Consider the following 21,376-nt stretch of genomic DNA (forward strand, 5'->3'; position numbering starts at 1 on the left):
AAAAGAGATGAATGGGATTCTTAGTGAAATCTTTCCGAAAGAAAAACCAGTATGAACTAATATAGAGAAGTAGTGTTAAGAAAAATAATCCAGAAAATCCCAAAGACAGAACAAAGAAGAATATGGGAGGGTCTTATTTAATACATCAGAAGATGTCGAATTCAGAAAAGCATATTTTGGATTATAAATCTTAATAGCTTGATAAAAAAGGATACACATTCAGGGAAACAAAGGATTTGTGGCTTCATAGTAATGGAAGTGATCTTAAATGTGATCTCGTTCAATCATCCATAGTTTTTGTCCCTTTGACAGGCTCAGCCAAGAGTATACTGAAACATTGACAGAGATAATGGATACTAAACCTCTTTGGTTTTTTCATAAACCATCCCATGAGTGAATAATGCTGACAATTATTTCACTCCATATATATATATATATATATATATGAAATACAGTGTCTTTTCTCCCTGTAGCTTTTATTTATTGTATGTTAGTTCTGCTTTTTTCAGTAGGGGCATTTGGGCATTCAGAGCAAACCTAAGTCCTCTTTCACTTGGGAAGACTGAACATATGTCAAGAATGTCATCCCATTTCCTCTAACCTTCCATCTCCAAGAATCAGTAATGTTTCCACAGTATACTGCACACACAGAGCTTTCACATGCCCTACTTTAATTTTCACATCAATTATATGAGGTTAGGATAGACACTGTATCTACAATTTACAAATAAAAGTTCAGAGAGGTAAAATGACTTGCCCAATGTCACACAATGCAAATGACAGAAACGAATCTTAAATCTGTCTTCTAATTGTAAATATGTGTCCTTTTCTACCTTTAAGTTCTTATAAGTGATGTTTTGGTTTAACTTCATTTTTTCTCCTGACGCGTCACTTCTCTCAAACATACACAACTTGTCTGTATACCTTTTTAACTATGGCCTTTAGAATCTTTTAACTGGTTTAAGAGCACAGAGTAAAAATGGGACTATCACAGTCTTCTGGTATAGATAGTAATTTCATCCACCCAATATTTATATGGGAGTACCCACTATTAGATAAAAATGAAATAAGTTGATCTTGGGCTTGAGAGAACAAAAATGTGGACGAAGCACTGAGAAAACAGCATTTGGTATTGAAAGAAAAATATGCCAAGAAGAATATGGGAGAGTCTCGTTTAATATATCAGTATATGACAATCCAATGTGAGCCATTTTCATATAGGTTTATATTTAGATATCCTCATATTTTAATAATGTTGTTATGTTCACTAATCACTACAATTATTGGACTGCTGACAGAAAAGGAAAAGTGAGTAAAGCAGTAATGTATCTTTTTTCCTATCTTTAATTTAAATTAGAAATTTGGCCAATATCAACAGTGATGATGACAGTGCTCCCTGCTGGAGGAATCTTTTTTTGGAGTGGTTGTTTTATTTAATTCTCCTCCCCCAAACATTTTTATGATTTCTGGCTCATGAGAGTTCTACTTAAATAAAATTCACTGGATTCCCTGACTTTTCTTCCATAAGTTCCAAGGTTATATTCCACACCCTACTTTAAATCTGAAGCATAAGAACATAATTTGAAACTGACTACAACTTTAATTTCCAGCCCACTTTTTCAGTGGTTCACTGTATTTTTTCTGCTTCAACAGGACGCAGAAGTTAACATCCTCACAGTATTCCTGTCCAAGAAGAGGACAAACAAAAATCTCTGAGGAAAGTAGAATCTGAGAAAAGACTGAAACTGCAATACACTCTTATTTTCTTAGGAGAGAAGCTGTCACTGTTGCTTGAGAATCATTGACTTGGGAACTTTATTTAGATTCAATAATATCTACTGGTTGTTTACAAGTGGCATGGGTCTACTTAGTGATTTTCTATACAGTATTAACACATGATTTATAAACAAGTCAAATGAATTCTAATAATACAGAAACACCAAAACATCTATATTAAATAATTGATGGATTAAATGGAAACATTTTATAAGAACCTTATTCTTTTTTAAAAAACTGTTCACTGATAAGTTGAATATAGCCCCCTAATTTCTGTTCTATTCTATCCTTGCTTCTATCTGATCATGACAATGAATAGATGATAAAAATACCATGATAAGAGTGAAACCTATCTGGCTAAGGGGAAATCCAACAATCCTGAATTAAAAGGCAAGGAAGAGGGGTTGGGGTTGTGGCTCAGTGGTAGAGTGTTCGCCTACCATGTTCGAGGCCCTGGGTTCAATCCTCAGCACCACATAAAAATAAATAAAATAAAGGTATTGTGTCCAACTACAACTAAAAGATAAATATATTTTTTAAAAAAGGCAAGGAAGAATCATTATATCACTGAATTCCTCTTATTACCTGGATAGTATATCTGGGAAAACTATTTTAATAAAGCTAAGACCAGTTGTTAACTTAAACTGCCTGAAGATAATAGAGACCACAGGTGGTATCCTTCAGCATCATTTTTATTTTTAGAGCAAATCATTACTACAGCTCTTTGATTCTCTTTAAAAAGTATTCTTTGAAAAAGTTTCACTGTATTTTCAAATTATGCTCCTAATAAACTAGCTCTATCTATTGAACATTCACTTTATATCTATTTTTTCCTTTCATAGATATGTATCTGTTTACACTTCAAATAATTCTTTTTGAAGTGTTAACAGCTTCATGTGTTTTTTTATCTCAAAGATTGTAATATAAAGAAGCTCCCAAAGCCAACGTCTACAATTCATTAAAAGTTCAGTTAAGAACTAAGTAAAAAATGTACTAAAAATACTAGATGTCAATTCTGCCAAAAGCAAATTAGGCACAAAAAGTCACTGCATAAAAACATTACAGAGAGATTTCAGATAGAAAATGTTCTATCAGTTAATACTTGTCTTCAGTTTTAAGAAAATAGCAAAAAAATATGAAGTACAACCTTGAAGATTAAGGGATCAAGGATCAAGGATCATGACTGGTAACAGATAGGGTAGCTACTCTAGTAAGAAGGAACAAAGGCCAAACTCTTATTAGAGTTGGCATAAAGCACTTGCTTACATTCATATTTAACTTTCTGATTTGACATATCAGCAAGAGTACATCCTCACATTTGTAATGCTGTCCATGCTTCCATGCTGTTACCATGCTGTCTATCATCCTGGCCCATTCTTCCTCCCTCTACCTGGTATTCTTACTCTTCAAGATTCAGCTTATCTAATAGCTATTCAAGAAAGCCTTGCTGGCTAAATCCCTTTTCTCTGCTTCTTGTATGTACTACCACCATAGCACCTTCATAAGACTTATGCTGTACTACTAGTATTCTGTGTTTACCAAGAAATCTGTTCCAATGAAAGGTAGATGACAGGTTCCTTGACTGCACAGATTATATCCAAATCAACAGTAGAGCACAAAATAAGCATTCACCAAACAATAAATTCATTAAAATGAATCTATTAAAAAATCAGAACAAATCTGTATCCAGTAGTATAAGCACTATAGACAATTATCAAACAGGAGATAAATTTAGTTTTCAAGAGAAACTCCTACTTTTTGTGAAAGATCTTAAGTATTAAAGATTAGAATCTGATTGCTGCTGATGCTCTAATTTCAAGATACACAAATATTCATGAGGAAGCACAACAAAATGAATAGGATGTAAGAAATCTGGAGTTGAAAGATTTTTTTTTTTAGAGGACACCTAGCCCAAATGTCTTATTTTGCAAATGAAAACACTAATTAAAATTAATTAAGCAATCTGCCTTAAATTATTTGCTACTAAGCCCAGAAAAAGGTTTTATATAAGGTCTCTGAGGTTCCATTTCATTAGGTTATAGTCTAATTATTGTCCATAATTTTCTTTCTACCAAACTAACATTTTGTGGCAAAAATCATTCAACCAACCTTAACAATAATGTGTTGATTCTTATGAGAAGGCATTATATAACTGAATTTTTCTTTCATTTTATAAAAATATTAAGATCTACCCAATTTTTCTTGGTAATATATTTACATCCAAAACAACTCAGAGACATAAACAATAAAACTTCTTGTGAGTAGATAATTTGGACTGAAATGTAAAAGTAGTTTTCTTCTTCATGAAATATAGAATTATTAATTTTTTTAAGCTAGGAGAGATTAAGTTGTCATCTAACCAAATGAATCCCATTTAATCATTCTCTCTTTAATACCACTGAGAATTATCTACCCTCTTCTAATACTTCAGGTAAGTAGGGACTCAGTTTTTAAAAAGGCAGGACATGCTTACATTGGACAGCTTGAAATAACAGTCCCTTCTGTCTTATTTGAGCTGACGGTGCCCTTCTCCTAACCCCTCACTGTCATTTCTAGTTCTATGGGTCGATTGTTTCAGACTCATATCTATCTTCCTACCCATAATCTCAATCCAATCTTTTAGGCTCTCAAATCCTACTCCTACTATGGGTATTACTTGATAATCACAAATAGCAGTAATCTCTCCCTTCTCTGAGTTTCTACCATTTTTATAATCCATATCATAAAAAGCAGCAATTCATAAACTCCCTTCTGTTTGAACAGAAGCCTAATATTTCTAAATGAATTTTAAGACCAATGAGTATATCCCCTCTGATTTTATATAGGGCATGATACAGAGCAAATGCTTAACATACAGGTGATTGATGCTTCCTCTCCTCCCTCTTTTCAGTGCTAAATCACTTTAAAAAGAAACTTCTTATAATGAGAAAAAAAATGCAACCTATCAATCATAAGAAAGAAAGTGGATAAAGTACCACAATCAAGGCATAAGTATAATAAGAATTTTATTTTGAATTCAATTTAAGTTTTCTTACTAGATTTCCTAAATGTCTGGTGATATATGACAAAAATAGGTAAGCCAATAAATGGGAGGCCCACTAGGTTCTTTTATGTGAGACTTTTTAGAATCTTTAATACACTAAGTTTATTAAATAAAACCTTTCCCCAACTGATTTGGTCAAGAAAACTTTCTTTTCCTGAAATGCTTATTTATGAATTCAACATGACCACTACCAATGTTCTGAAGTACACAGTTTTACAAACATCATGATCTTTAATGTTGCCATCAATGTCTAACATAATTGAACTCTACTCTTAATCATTAAAAAAGTACATCTGAATATTTAAGAAAGATACATTTTTGCTACTTAAAAAATGAAGCAATCAATAAATGAGTTACTTAATGTGGTTCATATCATTTAAAATTTGATTAGTAAAAATAGAGTACAGTCATTCATAGAATAAGTATTTTCAGCACAAAGATATAAAGGTTTACTGAATAAAGGAGAAAAGGGATAGGATGCACTGACTTCTTTGTAAAAGTTTTCTTTTATGGTACAGTATAAAGTATTTCTTCTTCAAAGACATTCTCTATGATTTTAATGCTTGTTAACTTTTATTACTGTATTATGTGCCTGCATTAAAAATATTTTTTTTATTTTGAGAATATTTACAAAATATATAAAAAAAATAGGTATTACTTAGTTCTCACCACCTAGATCACACACACAACTGCTAAGTATGCCATACTTGCTTCAATTTTTTTTTTCTAATAAGTAGTACAATAGTGAATATCAACAGTTCTCTCATTGGAAAACTACTTATTGAGAACTGGCGTGTTAGCCCTGTGCTAAGTGAGACACTGGAGAATAAAATAGTCACATGACCTGGTGCTATGTATCTTACAATCTGGTAAGATAAACACAACCAAATAATCACAGATGTAACTACAAACTAAAGTATTTGAGAGTCATATACCAACCAGCCTTTCAACTGGTATTCCATGAGAGAATTAAACCCTACTTAAGTTATTATTTTCTCAATTTTTAAGACTGTCACATAGCTAGTAACATCCCAGGAGCGTAAGAGAAATTAATTAACTCATTACATACAATGAGTGTCTCAAGGAGGTGACTCCCAAGCTAGTGAAGAAGGGCTGGAATAGGCAGTGAAAAAAAGAGAGAAAATGACCTAGTCTTTGGTGGTGATGGGCAAGAGGTCAGTCAGGAAGGCCAGTTACCTTAAGTCATAAAGGTTGTGGTGAAATCTGAAGGATGTATTAAAGTTACTTAGGCCAGGGGTAGGTAGGATAGTAGTGTGAAATATTGACTTTCTAGGGAATAGCAAATTTGAAGGACAAAGGAGCAAGGTGATTTTGGAGAAAGAAAAAGATGATTAATATGGCACAGAGAAAGAGAATGAGGAATGGGGAGGAATAATAACATTTGAAGTTGGAAAGACAGGTAGGTAGGGACCAGAAGTGTTTTATAACTGTATTATAAAAGATTTCTGAAAGCGGGTGAGGAAGACCAGTGGGAAGATTTCTAGAGTAATTAAGGCAAAAATACCTGCTTGGATTGGGTGTTAATGGCATCAATGGAGAAAAGTAGACATGTTTGAGTGGGACCTAAAACATAAAGGAAGGGATATAAGTAGATCCTGCAGATCTGGTAGGCGATGCTGAAAATTGGGTGAAAACAGTCTGGAGACTGCTTTTAAGTTTATTTTAGGTTTGAGGTAAATTTTGAGAAATCTGAGGAAGATGTCACAGAGATTGCTGCACATATACATCTGGAGCAGAGAGAAGGGGGTCTGGCTTGTAATTTATTATTAAAAGGAAAAAGAGCCATTAAGCTTAGGCAGCTCACATTGAAAAGCAAGCTTCTTATGTACAGGGTTTGTGTCTTATGTACAACACAAGGCAATATACATAAAGACAAACTGAGAAAATGGTAGAAAAAGAGTTTCATCTTTCTGAGAAAAACTGCTAGAGAGTCACAGACATATAAGATACGCTATTATAAATATTCTCTACATTTTTCTAAAATTTAATTCTAATTTATCTGAAGTCCCCAAATGAGCGACCTAGCTGATATTAAAGCAGTAAGAAATTTTCTTACAAATATATTCAGAATTGACTAATATAATTTTATTTAATGATCATAAAAATGCTAAATATTAAAATCAAGTTGATAGTTGGGTAGCTTGGTATGAGTATATAGTGAACTAAATTTTTTACCTCACTGACTTTGCAAAAGCTTTAATAAAAATGAAATGCCAAATAAAATCCTTAATTGAAAGAAAATCCCATGTAGAACTTTATTTTAGAAGACAAGTAATTATATTCCTTCTCTATATTATGTGCTTAACTAAGTATGGTCCTATTTTTATTCTTTAGTTTAAATCAGTTGTTGAAATGCTTTCATAATTTCTTATTTTAATTTGTTACATACCAGTTAGCAATGTCCTTGTGAGCTACTAAATTTTGAAGAAATGCTTGTAATCCTAATTGTCTATCTTCTAAAAAGTCGACATTATAGTTATCTTTAAACCAGCGTTTTGGTGGAAGTGCTAATCGAAAGCCTGGAAACATCTCTTTTAGCTGAAAGAGAAAGAGAAAATACAATGTTTAGTTGAATTATATTAATTCTAGAAAGTATATTTTGTTCATTATATGAAATTATTCATGAAGAAAGCTTAAAATAATGAAATCCAGCTAAGTTTTTTGTGCCTTATTTCTCTTCTTGATTTCTACCAGTCCTGTGTACAAATGTGTTTCAGTTGCTCCACATTCTTGCTTGAAGCTGGCACTGTCCATCTGTTTAATATCAGCCATTCCAGTGGGTGTGCAGTATTTCAATGTGGTATTTCTTTATTACATTTCTTTATTTGCCCCTCTTTATTGATAGCAATGTGGAATATCTTCTCATTTTCTTATTTATATGCATATATCTTCCTGGTGATTATCTATTAAAATCTTTCTAGCTCATTCCCCTTTTAAAATCTTGGGTTGTCTTTTTAGTAAGTGCCAGGAGTTCTTTATATATAATCCACATACAAGTATTTGTACTACAAATATTTTCCCTCAGACTGTGGCCTGATTTTTCATTTTGACAGTCTTACCAGAGCTGATGTTTTACATTTTAATGTTATCTAATTTGTCCATTTTTCCTTTTAGGGTTGGGGATGTAGCTCAGTGGTAGAGTGCTTACCTAGCATGTTTCAGGTCCTGGGTTGCATCCCTACCACAAAAACAAACCAACCAACCAACCAACCAACCAACCGTACCCACATACAACCTGACTCTCCCCCATTTTTTCTTTATGGCTTATGCTTTTAGATCATGGGAAATTTTTGCTCATTCCAAGGCTGCAAAGATTTTCTTCTTAAAAGTTTATAGCTTTAACTTTTATATTTTGGTTTATTATCTATTTTTCTACATAGTTAGCTTAAAATTTACTTCCTTAGGGAAGATTTACACAATCAGGTTATCTACTTTTATATACTCTGTTCAAGTTACTTTAACTGTGGTGGCACATAATCTCAAAACTTAGTGGTTAAAAAAATTATTTATTAAACTCATGGAGTCAGTGTGCCTGTAATTCATTCATACAAGGTACAGTGAGGATGATTTATCTCTGTTCTACAATGAATTGGGGCCACACCTGGGAGATTTAAAAGCTGGAAGCTGGAATTGTCATACACATGTACGATACTGGTTGTTGAAACCTTAGCTAGGGCTATCAGCCATAAGCCTAGCAATGGCCTCTTTGGATGGCCTGGACTTTTTCACAGCATGGAGGTTAGGCTTCAAAGGGGAGCATCCCAAGAGAGAAAGTCAAGATGAAATTATATACTTCATATGATCCAACCTTTAAACTCATAGAGCATAATTTCTGCTGTCTTCTATTGTTTCATTCAGGTTAAATGAAGGGGGAAGTAGATTATATTTCTTAACAGGCCTTGGCAAGATTCTGGAAGAGCATATGAACTGAGGACATTGTTGTGGCCATTTTTTGGAAAGACATTCTGCCACACATTGTCAAGTCATTAATATGTTTTTTAATGGTATCTATCACATGTAAATAATACTTATTTAATTTGGAATTCTCTTAGTAAATGTTGCCTCCACACTGGAATCTTTCAAGGAGTTTTAAAAAAGTATGAATGATTGTGTTCTGCTTCTGACAGCTGGAGTGTGACCTGGGCACCATGATTTTAAAAAGCTTTCCCAGGGAGTCCAAAGTGTCATAAAGATTCAGAACCATTACTACACTGTAATTAATATAGCTGCATCCTCAATGTCCACCATCATGCCTGCTATAAAAAAAGTAGTCAATACTATATGTTCAATAAATGGATGAAATAAATCTATAAACATTCACATTTTTATATTTAAAGCTAAATATTACAACTATAAAAGGGAAAAAGTCCACACAGGATAAAACGTTAAGTAAAAATGTAAAATAACATTTTACATTTATACAAGTATGTGAAGTTACATGTGGGTAATATCCAAGTCTGGCCCTGATAGTCTATATAAACTTGGTTCATTTTAACAATGAACTGACGATGATTTTGCTCCTTCCCTCACTTTGCTCTGTGGACTGGGCTGAAAATACTCATTCTACATACAGAAGTGTTCAGCTTTGACATGCTGCTGTGATTTGTAAGTAAAAAAATACCGAGTTCTAAAACACCCACTTCTCATGGCTATATGTCTGTAACCAATTAATCACCAGCCTACTCTATAACTCTGCCTGGTCACCTCAATTCAGGTAAAGATACACATTAGAACTTGTTTGGGAATTTGCCTTCTGACTTACTTAGCAGAGACGCTAAGCAAGACTATAACTCAAGAAATTAAAAAATAAATAAATAAACAGAAAGGGGAAAAAAAAGCCCTCTCAATTTTCTATAGGAAATTTTTCTTTCTAACCAGTGTTATTTGAATTATGCTCAAAAATTTTCATAACTTCAATTAGCTATTTTTTCTTCACAACTATAAATGAGAAATGTAGGCTCCTTAAAGTCAGGAGCATATTTATACAGTTTCTATGTTATCTAATATTTCTAGGACAATGCTGAGCTCAAGCTACTCGTTTCATAAAAATTTCATGATTGATCTTATAAAAGACTGGCATTTTTGAATCCTGCCAATGAAAGTAGGTGATGGATAGAGGTCTTTCTGGTATCTATAATAATCCTCCTCTATCTACAGTTTTCCTTTTTGTGGTTTCAATTCCCCACAGTCAACTGTGATCCAAAAATATTAAGTGGGAAATTCCATGAATATAAATTTATAAATTTTAAGAGAGAAAAGTCAAGATGAGATTATATACATTATGTGCTATTCTGAGTAGCATGATGAAATCTTGCACCATCCTGCTCCAGCGAGGTTCGAATCTACTCTTTGTCCAATGTATCCATCCTTTATATGCCACTTGCCTGCCTGTTAAGTCATTTGTTAGTCCTCATGGTATCAACTGTTGTGGTATTACAATACTTTTAAGAAACTCTCATATCGTGGATTAATGCTACCTAACCATGTCTATCTCATTTACTTCAATTTATTTTCATCTCATGTCAGCATAATATCATCTTACATAATCATCAGAAGAGTAAGTATAATACAGTAAGATATTTTGAGAGAAAGAGATCATATGCATGTAACTTTATTATAGTATACAATCATAATTGTGCTATTTTATATTAGTTTTCATTAAGTTTTTACCATGCTTTATTTATAAAACTTTATCATAGCTATGTCTATAATAGGAAAAACAATATTTATAGGGTTTGGTACTATCTGTAGTATCAGGCATCTGCTGGAGTCCTGAAATGTATCCTCAGAGGATAAGGGTTGCTACTAAGACTGATACAGACATTTATTAATGGGTTAAGTTACCTAAATCTCAGCTTCCCTAAGACAAGCCTTTGAGCAAAACAGGTCAATCTAGAGAGAGAAAGAGAAGTAAACACTAAATAATAGTTGAGTCCTGAAAAGAAAAATAATGTTATAAAGGATTAAATATCTCTGAGCTGAAAATGTTTGAAATTAGTTTGAGTGACAAAATGACAATTTTGTAAGAACCCTAAGAATTCCATTTAAGTATCTGATAACTGATGAACTGCTTTTATCTTCTTTTTATTTAGTTATTAAAGAAGCACAGAATTATAGAATCTTAATTCATTCGCGTAATATATGAAGCTCGGGAATAAGAAAATTTAGATAAATGGTAGAAATACATTAGAAATAAACTTTAAATATTCTGTCACATAGGTTAAACATCAAAATGTTTGTGACCAAAAGTGGTTCAGACTTCAGACTTTTTCATATTTTGGAATACTTGCATATATACAATGAGATATCTTGGGGATGGACCCATGTATAAATATGAAATTCATTTATGTCTCACATACATATATTAATATGTATTTATATCTTATATAAATATAGCCTAAAGATAATTTTATATAATATTTTTAGTGCACTTTGCACTTTGATTATGACCTGCCACATGAAGTCAGATGTGGAATTTTTTTGCTTGTAGTGTCATATCAGTAAAAGTTTAGAATTTTTGGAGCATTTTGCAATTTGGATTTTCAGAGTAGAGATGTTGAATCTGTACTAAAAAAGGGCATCCTAAGCACACTTAATAAAGGATAAAATAGTTTAGCATTCTATATTTTACTTTTTCATTTAAACTGAGGTTTTCACAGCAGCAGAAACTTTCTAGCAGGCAGTTGCTAACTCATATAAATCGACATTCCCAGCACAAAACATTATAAGAATATACTAACTTTTGAAGTTTTGAGTAGTTCAAGAAAAGAGTAAAGAGAGGATGGAAAATGAGAGAGAATAAGACCAATAGAGCTTCCTCTACTACACACCAGTCAAAATTGGGGAATGATTTCCAGATGTTCTAAGGTTATCTTATTTAGCCTCTTAAAAGCATCATAAATCACTTGCTTCTTGTAAAAAAAAAAATGATTTTTTTCTTGGCTTCCAAAATGTCAATTACCCCACCACCTACCCCATCTGGTTTTCCTTCAAGCTTTGTGGATAGCTCTGCTCTTTATTACATTCTAATTTCAATTTACTTAATTCCTCACTGTGAGAAATTTAGGAATCAAAAACAAATAGAACACAAACAAAATCATCATAAACCATATGCTAAGTATACTTAGAACTAAGCCTTTCCCATATTCATGACTGGTTACATAGGATTCCTAGAAATGATTACTGCATCAAAATTATGCAAAAGTTAATGGAGTCCTCTAGGAAGATTTGCATTTCCAATGCTGAATGATATCATTTAAACGTCTTTCAATTTGACAGGGGAAATAGTTTTGTATTTTTTCTTTTCTTGAAGTAGTTGTAAATTTTTCAGAATTTATTGGTCACTCATATTTCTTCTGTGAATTACCTTGTTCATATCATTTTAATATTTTTTTCTTTTGGGCCCACTTTTTATTTTTAAGGGTTCTTAATATATCAAGATTCATTATTATCCTGTTTCATATGTGTAGTAGGCAGAATTCTAGATGGCTTTATGACCTTTGCCTCTGGTATTGCTCTTGTGATTTTGTTATGTTATAGAGCTAAAGGTGTTTTGCAGCTGTAATTAAGGTTACTAATCAGTTGACCTTAAGACAGGCAGATTATCTGGTTGAGTCTAATTTCATAACTTGAGACTTTTACAGTGTCTTCTCTGGCTTGTGGCAGAAGAGAAAGTTGGAGAGATTCAAATCATAAGGACTTGTGTTACTGTTGCTGGCTTTGAAGACACACAAGGAATGGAAAGTAGTCTCTATGAGGTAAGAATTACCTCTGGCTGTCAGCCAGCAAGGAAACAGGGACTTTAATCCAATATCTTCAAGAAACTAAATTCTGCCCACAAGTTCAATAAACCTGGAAGCTGAGTCTTCCCTAGAGACTCTAGATAAGAGCCTAGCCCAGTCAAAAGCTTGATTTTGAGTTTGCTTAAAACTAAAAAGCAAATCAAGCTGAACCCACCTACATTACTAAATAATAAATGAGTGTGATTTTTAAGTAACAAGGTTTATAATAACAGGAGACAGGAATAGCACTAATGCAATATGTTAAAATATTTTTTTATTCTTATAGTAATGATTTTATAAGTTGTGATCTTATTATATAGATCTTTGTCAAACTTACATGATTACATAAATACTTTTATATATTATAGATAGAAGTTAAGGCTATTATAGTAAAATGAAACAATTTTCTTATGAATTAGTAAAGATTTACTTGAATCACATAATTAACAAGGAAAAAACATAAAAATATAATAGATGTACAAGGAACATATAACTCCATTGAAAAGGCAAGTTGGGATTTATTAAAGTACTTACTTTGTCATTAAGCCTAGAGAAGTCAGTGTATCTTCTGAAAACTACCCAACTCTCTTCTGGGGTTTTCTTTACAAGTATTTTATACACCTACAGAAAGTTAGAAAGAATTAGATTAAAAAAAAGTAAAAGTATTCAAACCTAATATATTAAAAACTTGAACTTGAGAAAACAAACTGTAACAATTATTACCCAAAAAATATGAGAAACCATTTAGATAGTCAAAAATACATAATAATCATCAATGGAGACACCAAAGCCAAAGTTTTTCCTTAAGAAAATCAAAATGATAAACTTGAGACAAAGGCTTCCTCTGTGCACAGTAATAACAATGAACTCACCAGCCTCTAAAATGTTTTATGCCAACATACGCATTCTAAAATTGATAAATAATCAATAATGCTTAAAAAGAAGTGTTCTGAACTAATTTAATTTCTAAACCCAATAATCTATATAGCTAATTATTCAAATAAGTTTTATAATGCTTTAATTTTCAAGGCTGAAATATAAGCTTGAAATATTAAAAAACCCATATCAACGGTTTACAAAACTGCACATAATAACAATTATGCACAATGATCTAGGATATTGCATAGAAAAACATAATTAAATCAAGCCAACATATTTTTTAAAAGAATATAACAAGAAAAATATAGATTCTATTTTTTTAAAAAGTATAATTTTATAATTTATTATAAGGAAGTATGTAAGAAAATCACAGAGAAACATCTAGTAGATTTTGGTGCTATAGGCTGTATTAAGGTAACAAATAAGTACTAGGTATTTGTTGAATGAGTGAACTCTTAATAAGAGTAATTCTTTTATTGAAATCTGTTATGCAATAATTCTCTAGAGTTATGCTTTAGTCACATGTGTCTACTCAGTATTTGAATGTGACTAGTCCAAACTGGCATGTACTCTGAGTGCAAATACTTACCTGATTTCAAAGACTTAGTGGGAAAAAAGATGTAAACATCTTTATTGAAATTCTTTTATATTGATTACACATTGAGGTGATAATATTTTGGGACATATTAAGTTGCATAAAATATCTTATTAAAATAATTTTACCTGTTTCTTTTTAGTGTTTAACTCAGTTACTAGAAAATCTAAAATTACAAATGTGAGTCACAAGTGTGGTTCACATCATACATCGACTAGCCAGTTCTCCTCTAGAGATAAGTCCTTATTTAAGGACTGCAGACTGTTTTTACTATTTGATTTCCTCCCCTCCCATACAGACTGTATTTTCAGATTTTAAATGGAAAAAGCAGCAAGAGTCAAGGATATATCTTTTGCTTTGAAGTAATTGTCTTTCTAAAATATAAGAGTAGAAAATAAAAATCCCTAAATAGATACCCTTTTAAAGTCTGCAAAAAGTCCTGACCTAAGATAGTCACAATGGAGATACAAAAGAAACATTATTTTCACTCATTAAGACAAAAAAAAAGATAAATTAATTTGATTTTTTCCCCTTTGCAGTACTAGGGCCTTCCAAATACCCTAGGCAAGCACTATATCACCGAGCCATATCCCCAGTCCCAATTCAGTTAGTATGAATAACTAATGAATGATAAAAATCAACTTCATGTCTACAAATCCACATGACTTTATTTTCCTATTTTAGAAACTACTGCCCTGTCCCTCAACTACGCTATTCCTTACTCTGACTCCTGAATACTGCTATTCTCTAAGAAAGACATAGACCTTTGTGTTTTCTTTTCTAGAAAGCATTCTTTCTACCTTTCTCTACTTGTTTAAGTAATGCTTTCAGTGAAAACTTTATGTACTCAAACTTTGCGTTCTAAAAGTAGTTACCACTATGCTATTCAAAACAGCGTATACAACTTTGTACTATCTTTTATGTAGTCCTTGTTTGGACTTTTAAGTGAATTATAACATACAGAAGCACATAGTAAATTACAAAATATATATATAAAAGTACATAAACCTTAAGAATGCAATTTGATGTATTTTCATAAGTGAACATACCCATGTAACTAGTACCAAGAGCAAAAAACATTACCAACTAAAGAAGCCCTTAGGGCCTTTTTTCTAATCATAATCATCACTCATCCTAATTACTTTGTTTTTAAACATCCCTGGAAACACTATTGATACTCTACATATTGTCAGATCTCAATAGTCAGTCCTATACTGTCTTCATTAAAAGATCACTTCAAAAGTACAGTTGTAGTCATGTTCCCGCCTATAATCCCAGCAATTTGGGAGGCTGAAGCAGGAGGACAGCAAATTCCAGGCCAGCCTCAGCAATTTAGCAAGACCCTCTCTCAAAATAAGCAAAGCAAACCTAATTAAAAGGACTAGGGATGTAGCTCAGTTGTAAGCACTCCTGGGTTCAACCCCTAATTAAAAAAAAAAAAAAAAGTTCTTGGAAAAAATTATTTTGTAAATCTAAGGCTCCCAAGCTTGGTATCTGCAACCCAGACTTCTCCCCTAAACACAATTTACACATTTACACACAAAAAACTGGGGATGTGGCTCAGTGGTAGAGCACAGCATGCTAGGTTCAGTCCCTAGCATCACAAAACCAAAAAATAAACACATAAATAAACACATAACCCTATCTCCTCAAAAAAACACCTTTTCAAAACACCTTCATTTTATGTACAGTGAAATCCAAAGTCCTTACAACAGCCTATACAATGTAACTAATCCTTGTCACACTCCCCTGCCTTTCCCAGTTATCTCACTTCCTTTATCTCTCCTCTGTTGTTTACTCTGCTGTCAGCCATAAGGGTCTCTGTAGACCTCTCATCTGTATGGAAAGCTCTTTCGCCAGATAGTCTCATTTCTCACTCCCTGTTAGTAGTAACATCTTTTCTATGAGGCCAAGAGTGACAACCCTATTTAAATCCAAACCCCAGCTTCAGGGAAATTCCTTGTCATTCCTCTTCTGTTTCTCATTACTTATCGCCAAGTGACATACCAGCAGTCTTTTTATTTACTTTTTAATTATTCATTCATGTTGCTATACCACGCTTACCAGGAACAGTATCTGGCACATAACAGGTAATCAAACAATGGTGAGTTAGTGAATGAATGAACATGACTAATCTGTCTTCCTCTATATTATAAAAAAGTCTTTATATATCACTGCTTTAAATGAGATTGCAAATTTGCATTTTCACACGTCACCTGTTTAGTTCGTTTGGGCTGCTATTAACAACACATCAAAACTGGATGGCTTATGAATAACATAAATTATCTCTCATAGAGACTAGGAAGTCCAACTTCCAGAAGCTATCACCTACTCTCTGATTCAGAGATGGTGTCTTATAGTTGTATCTTCAGAGGACACACAAGGCAGCTCTCTCTTTTGTAAGGGGACTAATCCTATTCATGAGGGCTCTGCCCCCATGATCTAATCACTTCACAAAGGCCCTGCTTCTTACTGCTGTCATCTTAGAGGTTAGGTTTTCAACATACAAATTTTTTGGGGACACAAACATTTACTCCACAGCATTACCTCAATGAATGCTCATTGTTTCATAAGGAAGGGAAGACAATGTAAAGAAATGAGCCATCAGTTTATTATAATTTCTAAAACTGCCTTCCAAAAGAGATAGTTCCAGGCAGATTCCCCATCATATCACCGGTTTTATAGTTCTAAAGCTCTCTCTTTGTAAATAATGTCAATACATTTTCCTAGATGCCCTCTTATCCTGGCATAAATTTACATAAAATTTTACTGCAAGAAAATCCAAAGAAACAAATTTTGACCTCATAAGTGAGTTTAGCAAGGTTGATGGATATACATAAACATATACAGGTCCAAATACATATACATAAAAAGGTCAAAATATACAAATCAGTAATGAACAAATAAAAAAAAATATCTCTTACAAGAGCATCAAACATTAACAGAAATAAATCTAACCAAAAGAAGAAACACTTCTGCACTGAATCTACAAAACGTTATTAGAAGAAATGAAAGTCAATGGATTATGTTCATAGATTTGAGGACTCCCTATTGTAAAGTTGTCTGTTATCCCCCAGGTTTATTTATAGACTTAACAAAATCTCAATGCAAAGAGCCAAGAATGTCCAAGGTGATCCATAATGATGATAATAATAAAACTAGAGTACTTAAAACTATTGAGTATCAAGAACTATTATAAAGAATCACTAATTAGTATTGTGGAATTAGTAAATATAGGAAAACAGAACACGGAAGCCAACCCGTACATTTATGATCACATGATTTATGATGCAAGCAAAACTGTAGAGGCAGAGAGCAAGCCTGATTAACATAAGCCTGATTAATTAATTCCATATAGAAAAAACCAAAAATGACCAGACAAAAATCAATTCCAGACAGTTTGCAAATCTAAATGTTAAAGGCCCAGTAAAAATAGCTTACAGAAAAATACATGGAACAATATACTTATAACTTTGCAGTAGGTAAAGTTTCAAAAAGTGCTAGCCATAAAAGAAAATATTAATAAATTAGACTCAAATTAAGATCTTTCAGTTATAAAAATGGAGAAGACTTCCCCAAAGAAAAAGGAACAAAATAATATTCAAATGGCCAAGAAAATTTTTAACAATCTTTAAATTAGTCATTAAAAACATTCAAACTACAATGTCTTATTCTACACAAACCAGAATAGGTAAAAAAAAAAAAAAAAAAAAAAAAAGATGGGAAAAGCACATGTGGAAAGGTGTAGAACAATTAGAAATCAGATACACTGCTTTTAATACAGATATGTACAACTACTCTACAACACTGTCCATTAATATCTTCTAAAGTTGGGCAAATGAACAAGCAATTTTAGTCCTAGATAGATGTTAAACAAAAATGTATGCTCTTATCAAGTGACAAGTACTAAACTATTTACATTGGAAGTGCTTGAAAGAACCTAAAAAAAAAAAAAATTGTGGCATATTCACATAAAGGAACACTATGTGTAATAAAAAGGAGCTACCAACATTTGTTGCAAGATCAAGGACAAAACCACAAACATAATGCTGAAGAGACCAGACCCAACAGGGTACATACTCAACAATTCCATTTACGTAAAGTTCAAAAACAGGCAAAGTTAATCTAGGCTACCAGAAAAGTGTTGGGCCTATGGTTACTAACAGAGACCATGAGAGGCTTTTCAGATGCTAATAATGTTCTATTTCTTGATTGATATGCCAGTTACACAGGTGTGTCAGGTTTGTGAAAATTCATTAGAGTAAAACAAAAGTTTACTATAACATGACAAAACTTAGTGGTATAAAAATCATAAAAATTTTATATTCAAGAAATTATAAGTATAGGTTTAGACTAATTAACAGTAGTTTAAATACACAGATTAACCAATTTTTAACTTTCTACTGGTGTGTAGTAGAGATCAATACTTACAGTAAATTTGGCTCTTTCTTCCATTACCTCATAACCCAGTATAGTAGGTGTAGATGGTCTATCTTCCCAATTCACTGTTTCACGACTTTGTTCTTCAATTTCTCTTGGTCTAGTAGAATACTCAATGGATGAATCTGTACCTGTAAATTTAGTCCTAACGAGAGGACTGTTACAGACAGATGAAGTACTATCCATATGATCAGGCACACTTGTCTGTTTACAATTACCCATATTTGAATCTTCTAATTGGCCTCTGGAAGAGTTTGAGCTTGTTGAGATACTGCCAAATGAAGAACTCCTTTGATTTCTGTTGGCTGTAAAACTGGAAGCAGAGGTTCCTATGGGCATAGGAACTGGGACATAAGGAGTTGCCATCCTCTTTTGGCCTTTGCAATAAACTTGTACACTGTTGAGTCCAAATACTCAGAGAACAACTAATATGCAATCCATTATTTTCTTCTTAGGAATTCACTATCTAAAAAATGAGAAAGACATATTGATAGTTTAGTCCTGGAGCATAATCCCAAAGAAAGCAAAATGTTCTTTTCAATTTTGTGACACTTTCATTTTAACTGAATTGAAAGCACACCTCAAAATATTTCCTTTGATCTCAATTCTCTAAGGGCTCTTGTTCTCAAGGTAAAGAGAGCAAAACCACTCCATATCCCCTTTCTTAACCCTCATGCTACATTTCATCTGTTTTTCTTATTTATTTTCTGGTGAAGTATTTCTGTAATGTTCATTTTGCTCTGACTTGATCCCCAGCACCCCCCACCCCAATAAGAATTAAAGGAGAAAGAACAGTAAAGACCTTCCTGAAGCTGTATTGTAGGCTTTTCATCCTAATAATACTTTAAGTACTTTATATAGTATAGGAAAAAAGGAAAGAAGGGGGATGTTTAGACACATTACCTTTTGATTTAATTAGTGAAATTCTAAGAACTTACAAAGTAATAATATTGAGTCAGAAGCTTAGATGCTGTGTGGTAACTACAACTCTTAAAAATAACCTTTTATAAAACCCATGATAGAATGTATTTTAAGAATAAACTCGATCAAATAAATTAAATAAAACCCAAAGAATATTAAACTTATATTCAACAAGATTAAAGTTTGTTTCACATTTTTTTCAGGTCACCTATAATCTTGCTTTGTAAGAAAATCAGAGTACTTAACAAATCTTTAAAACTCATACTCTGTAATGTATCTCATCCAAAGAACCAGTATTTCTTTTATCAGAATAATATCCTAACACTACTTAGTGCTTTATCATTATTAAATAACAAACTCATATAAGAAATTTAATAACTATAGACCAACAAAATGACTATGCATAACAATGGATCTGCCTGCCCAACTTCATCTAAGCAAATCCACTAGTGAAAAAGGTAGGAAGAGTCCCCTGGACTTGTAAAGATGCTGAAACAAGATTTTTTTTTTAACTCAGCACGTGGCTCTGGGCAACCATCCCTACTATAAGAATTTCGAAACTTGAGCTGCTGATTCACAGGTCCCTGGTTCCGCTTGATGACCTACCCCAAAAGAAGTAAATAAGTGTGATATCTCAACCTTCTCAAGGCCTGTGGGATCGCCCTGCCTTTTGCGGGAGCTACCTGAGGCCGCCAGGCTGGGGCAAAGAAAGATATCAACACAATCACTGACGTCCAAAGAACTGAGAACTGCCCCAGCGTTAGGAAGACTTCTTGTGCTCATTAAGAGCGTCTTCACTTTTGTTCTTGCTTGGAGATACTCCCTAGAAGGTTCATCTCAGTCTCACCTCGGGCAGGTGAGGTGGTCGGGGCAACCTGGTATGTGAGAGGAGTGGGCGGAGGGAAGAACCTGGGGTCGATCTACCCTAGCATCGGGTCTGCGCGGGTCTTAGGGCTTTGGGCTCCGTGGGTAGTAAGACTTGCAGCTCTAGGAGGTACCTGGCGACCCCAGACCCTCCCGCCTCTGCCGCCTGGTGCGCGCGCGACCAGAGCCTCCCAGGGACGCCGAGGAGTCGGGGTTGTACTGACCAATAAGGGGTTGGAGCGCGGGGGAAGGGGGCTCTAAGGCGTCTCTCCACCCTCGGGCGCCACCCGCCAGTCATCCAGGGTGCAGGTGTCACTCGCAAGAGAGACCAGGACAGCGCCCGCCGCCCACTCCCTACCTCAGCGCACTCGGTGATCTTGCTCGAGCGTGCTTCCCGGTGACGGTTAAACTGGACTCTTCCTAACTTCAGCTTCTCGCCTCCTCCCACAGCACTGAGCTGCCTCACGTGACCGTCCGCCCTGATAGTAGTGGCTCCTAGCCGCTCCAGCCTCAGCCCGGCCACTGGGCCCAGGACCCAGGAGAGGTGGAGGGAGGGACTGGCCTGGGACGCTGATCCCGGAAGTGACATCACCACAGGCACCGCCCCCGGAGGCGCGGGTGGAGCTGTCTGCTGCTGGTTCATTAGTAGATGGGTTAATTCTAATCTTGTGACAGGACATCTACACTCTCAACCCTATCTTTATTTTTTCCGAAGTGAACTTCTGAGAAAAGGAGCTGCGATACCTAGTTTGCCCCGCAGGTGATTAGATTTCAAGACCCATCAGGAGCTAGGACCGCACTCCTGCTTTGCATCATGGGACATGTAGTCCTCACCAGCTTGGGCTAGTTCTAATGGGTTATTGATTGTTTCCAGAATTAGCAGAGCTTTAAGGGATGACAATTGATTTGAAGAGTGGAAAGATAGAACACTGAAATTTTATATATCTGTCCTACTTAATTCAGAAATCCTTGATGGTAGAAACCCCTAAATTCTTCAACATGTTTTTCCCCCACCTGGGAACAGTTTATCACAAATGATACAATATATTAGGCCTG

General features: G+C 34.0%; 1 protein-coding gene across 1 annotated transcript in view; it reads right to left on the minus strand.

Moving 5' to 3' along the window:
- Positions 1-20,908, minus strand: part of Snx16 (sorting nexin 16) — a 30,904-nt gene extending 9,996 nt beyond the window's left edge. Inside the window, exons 1-4 of the mRNA XM_015485921.2 lie at positions 20,679-20,908; positions 18,527-19,001; positions 13,156-13,242; positions 7,230-7,378 (exon numbers count right to left, since the gene is read on the minus strand). Coding sequence (XP_015341407.1) covers positions 7,230-7,378; positions 13,156-13,242; positions 18,527-18,901 — 611 coding nt within the window. The 5' untranslated portion in view covers positions 18,902-19,001; positions 20,679-20,908. The remainder of the gene's footprint in view (positions 1-7,229; positions 7,379-13,155; positions 13,243-18,526; positions 19,002-20,678) is intronic.
- Positions 20,909-21,376: the final 468 nt, after the last annotated feature.

The sequence above is a fragment of the Marmota marmota genome, unplaced genomic scaffold (assembly GCF_001458135.2).
Source record: "Marmota marmota marmota unplaced genomic scaffold, marMar, whole genome shotgun sequence".
Classification (NCBI taxonomy): Eukaryota; Metazoa; Chordata; class Mammalia; order Rodentia; family Sciuridae; genus Marmota; species Marmota marmota.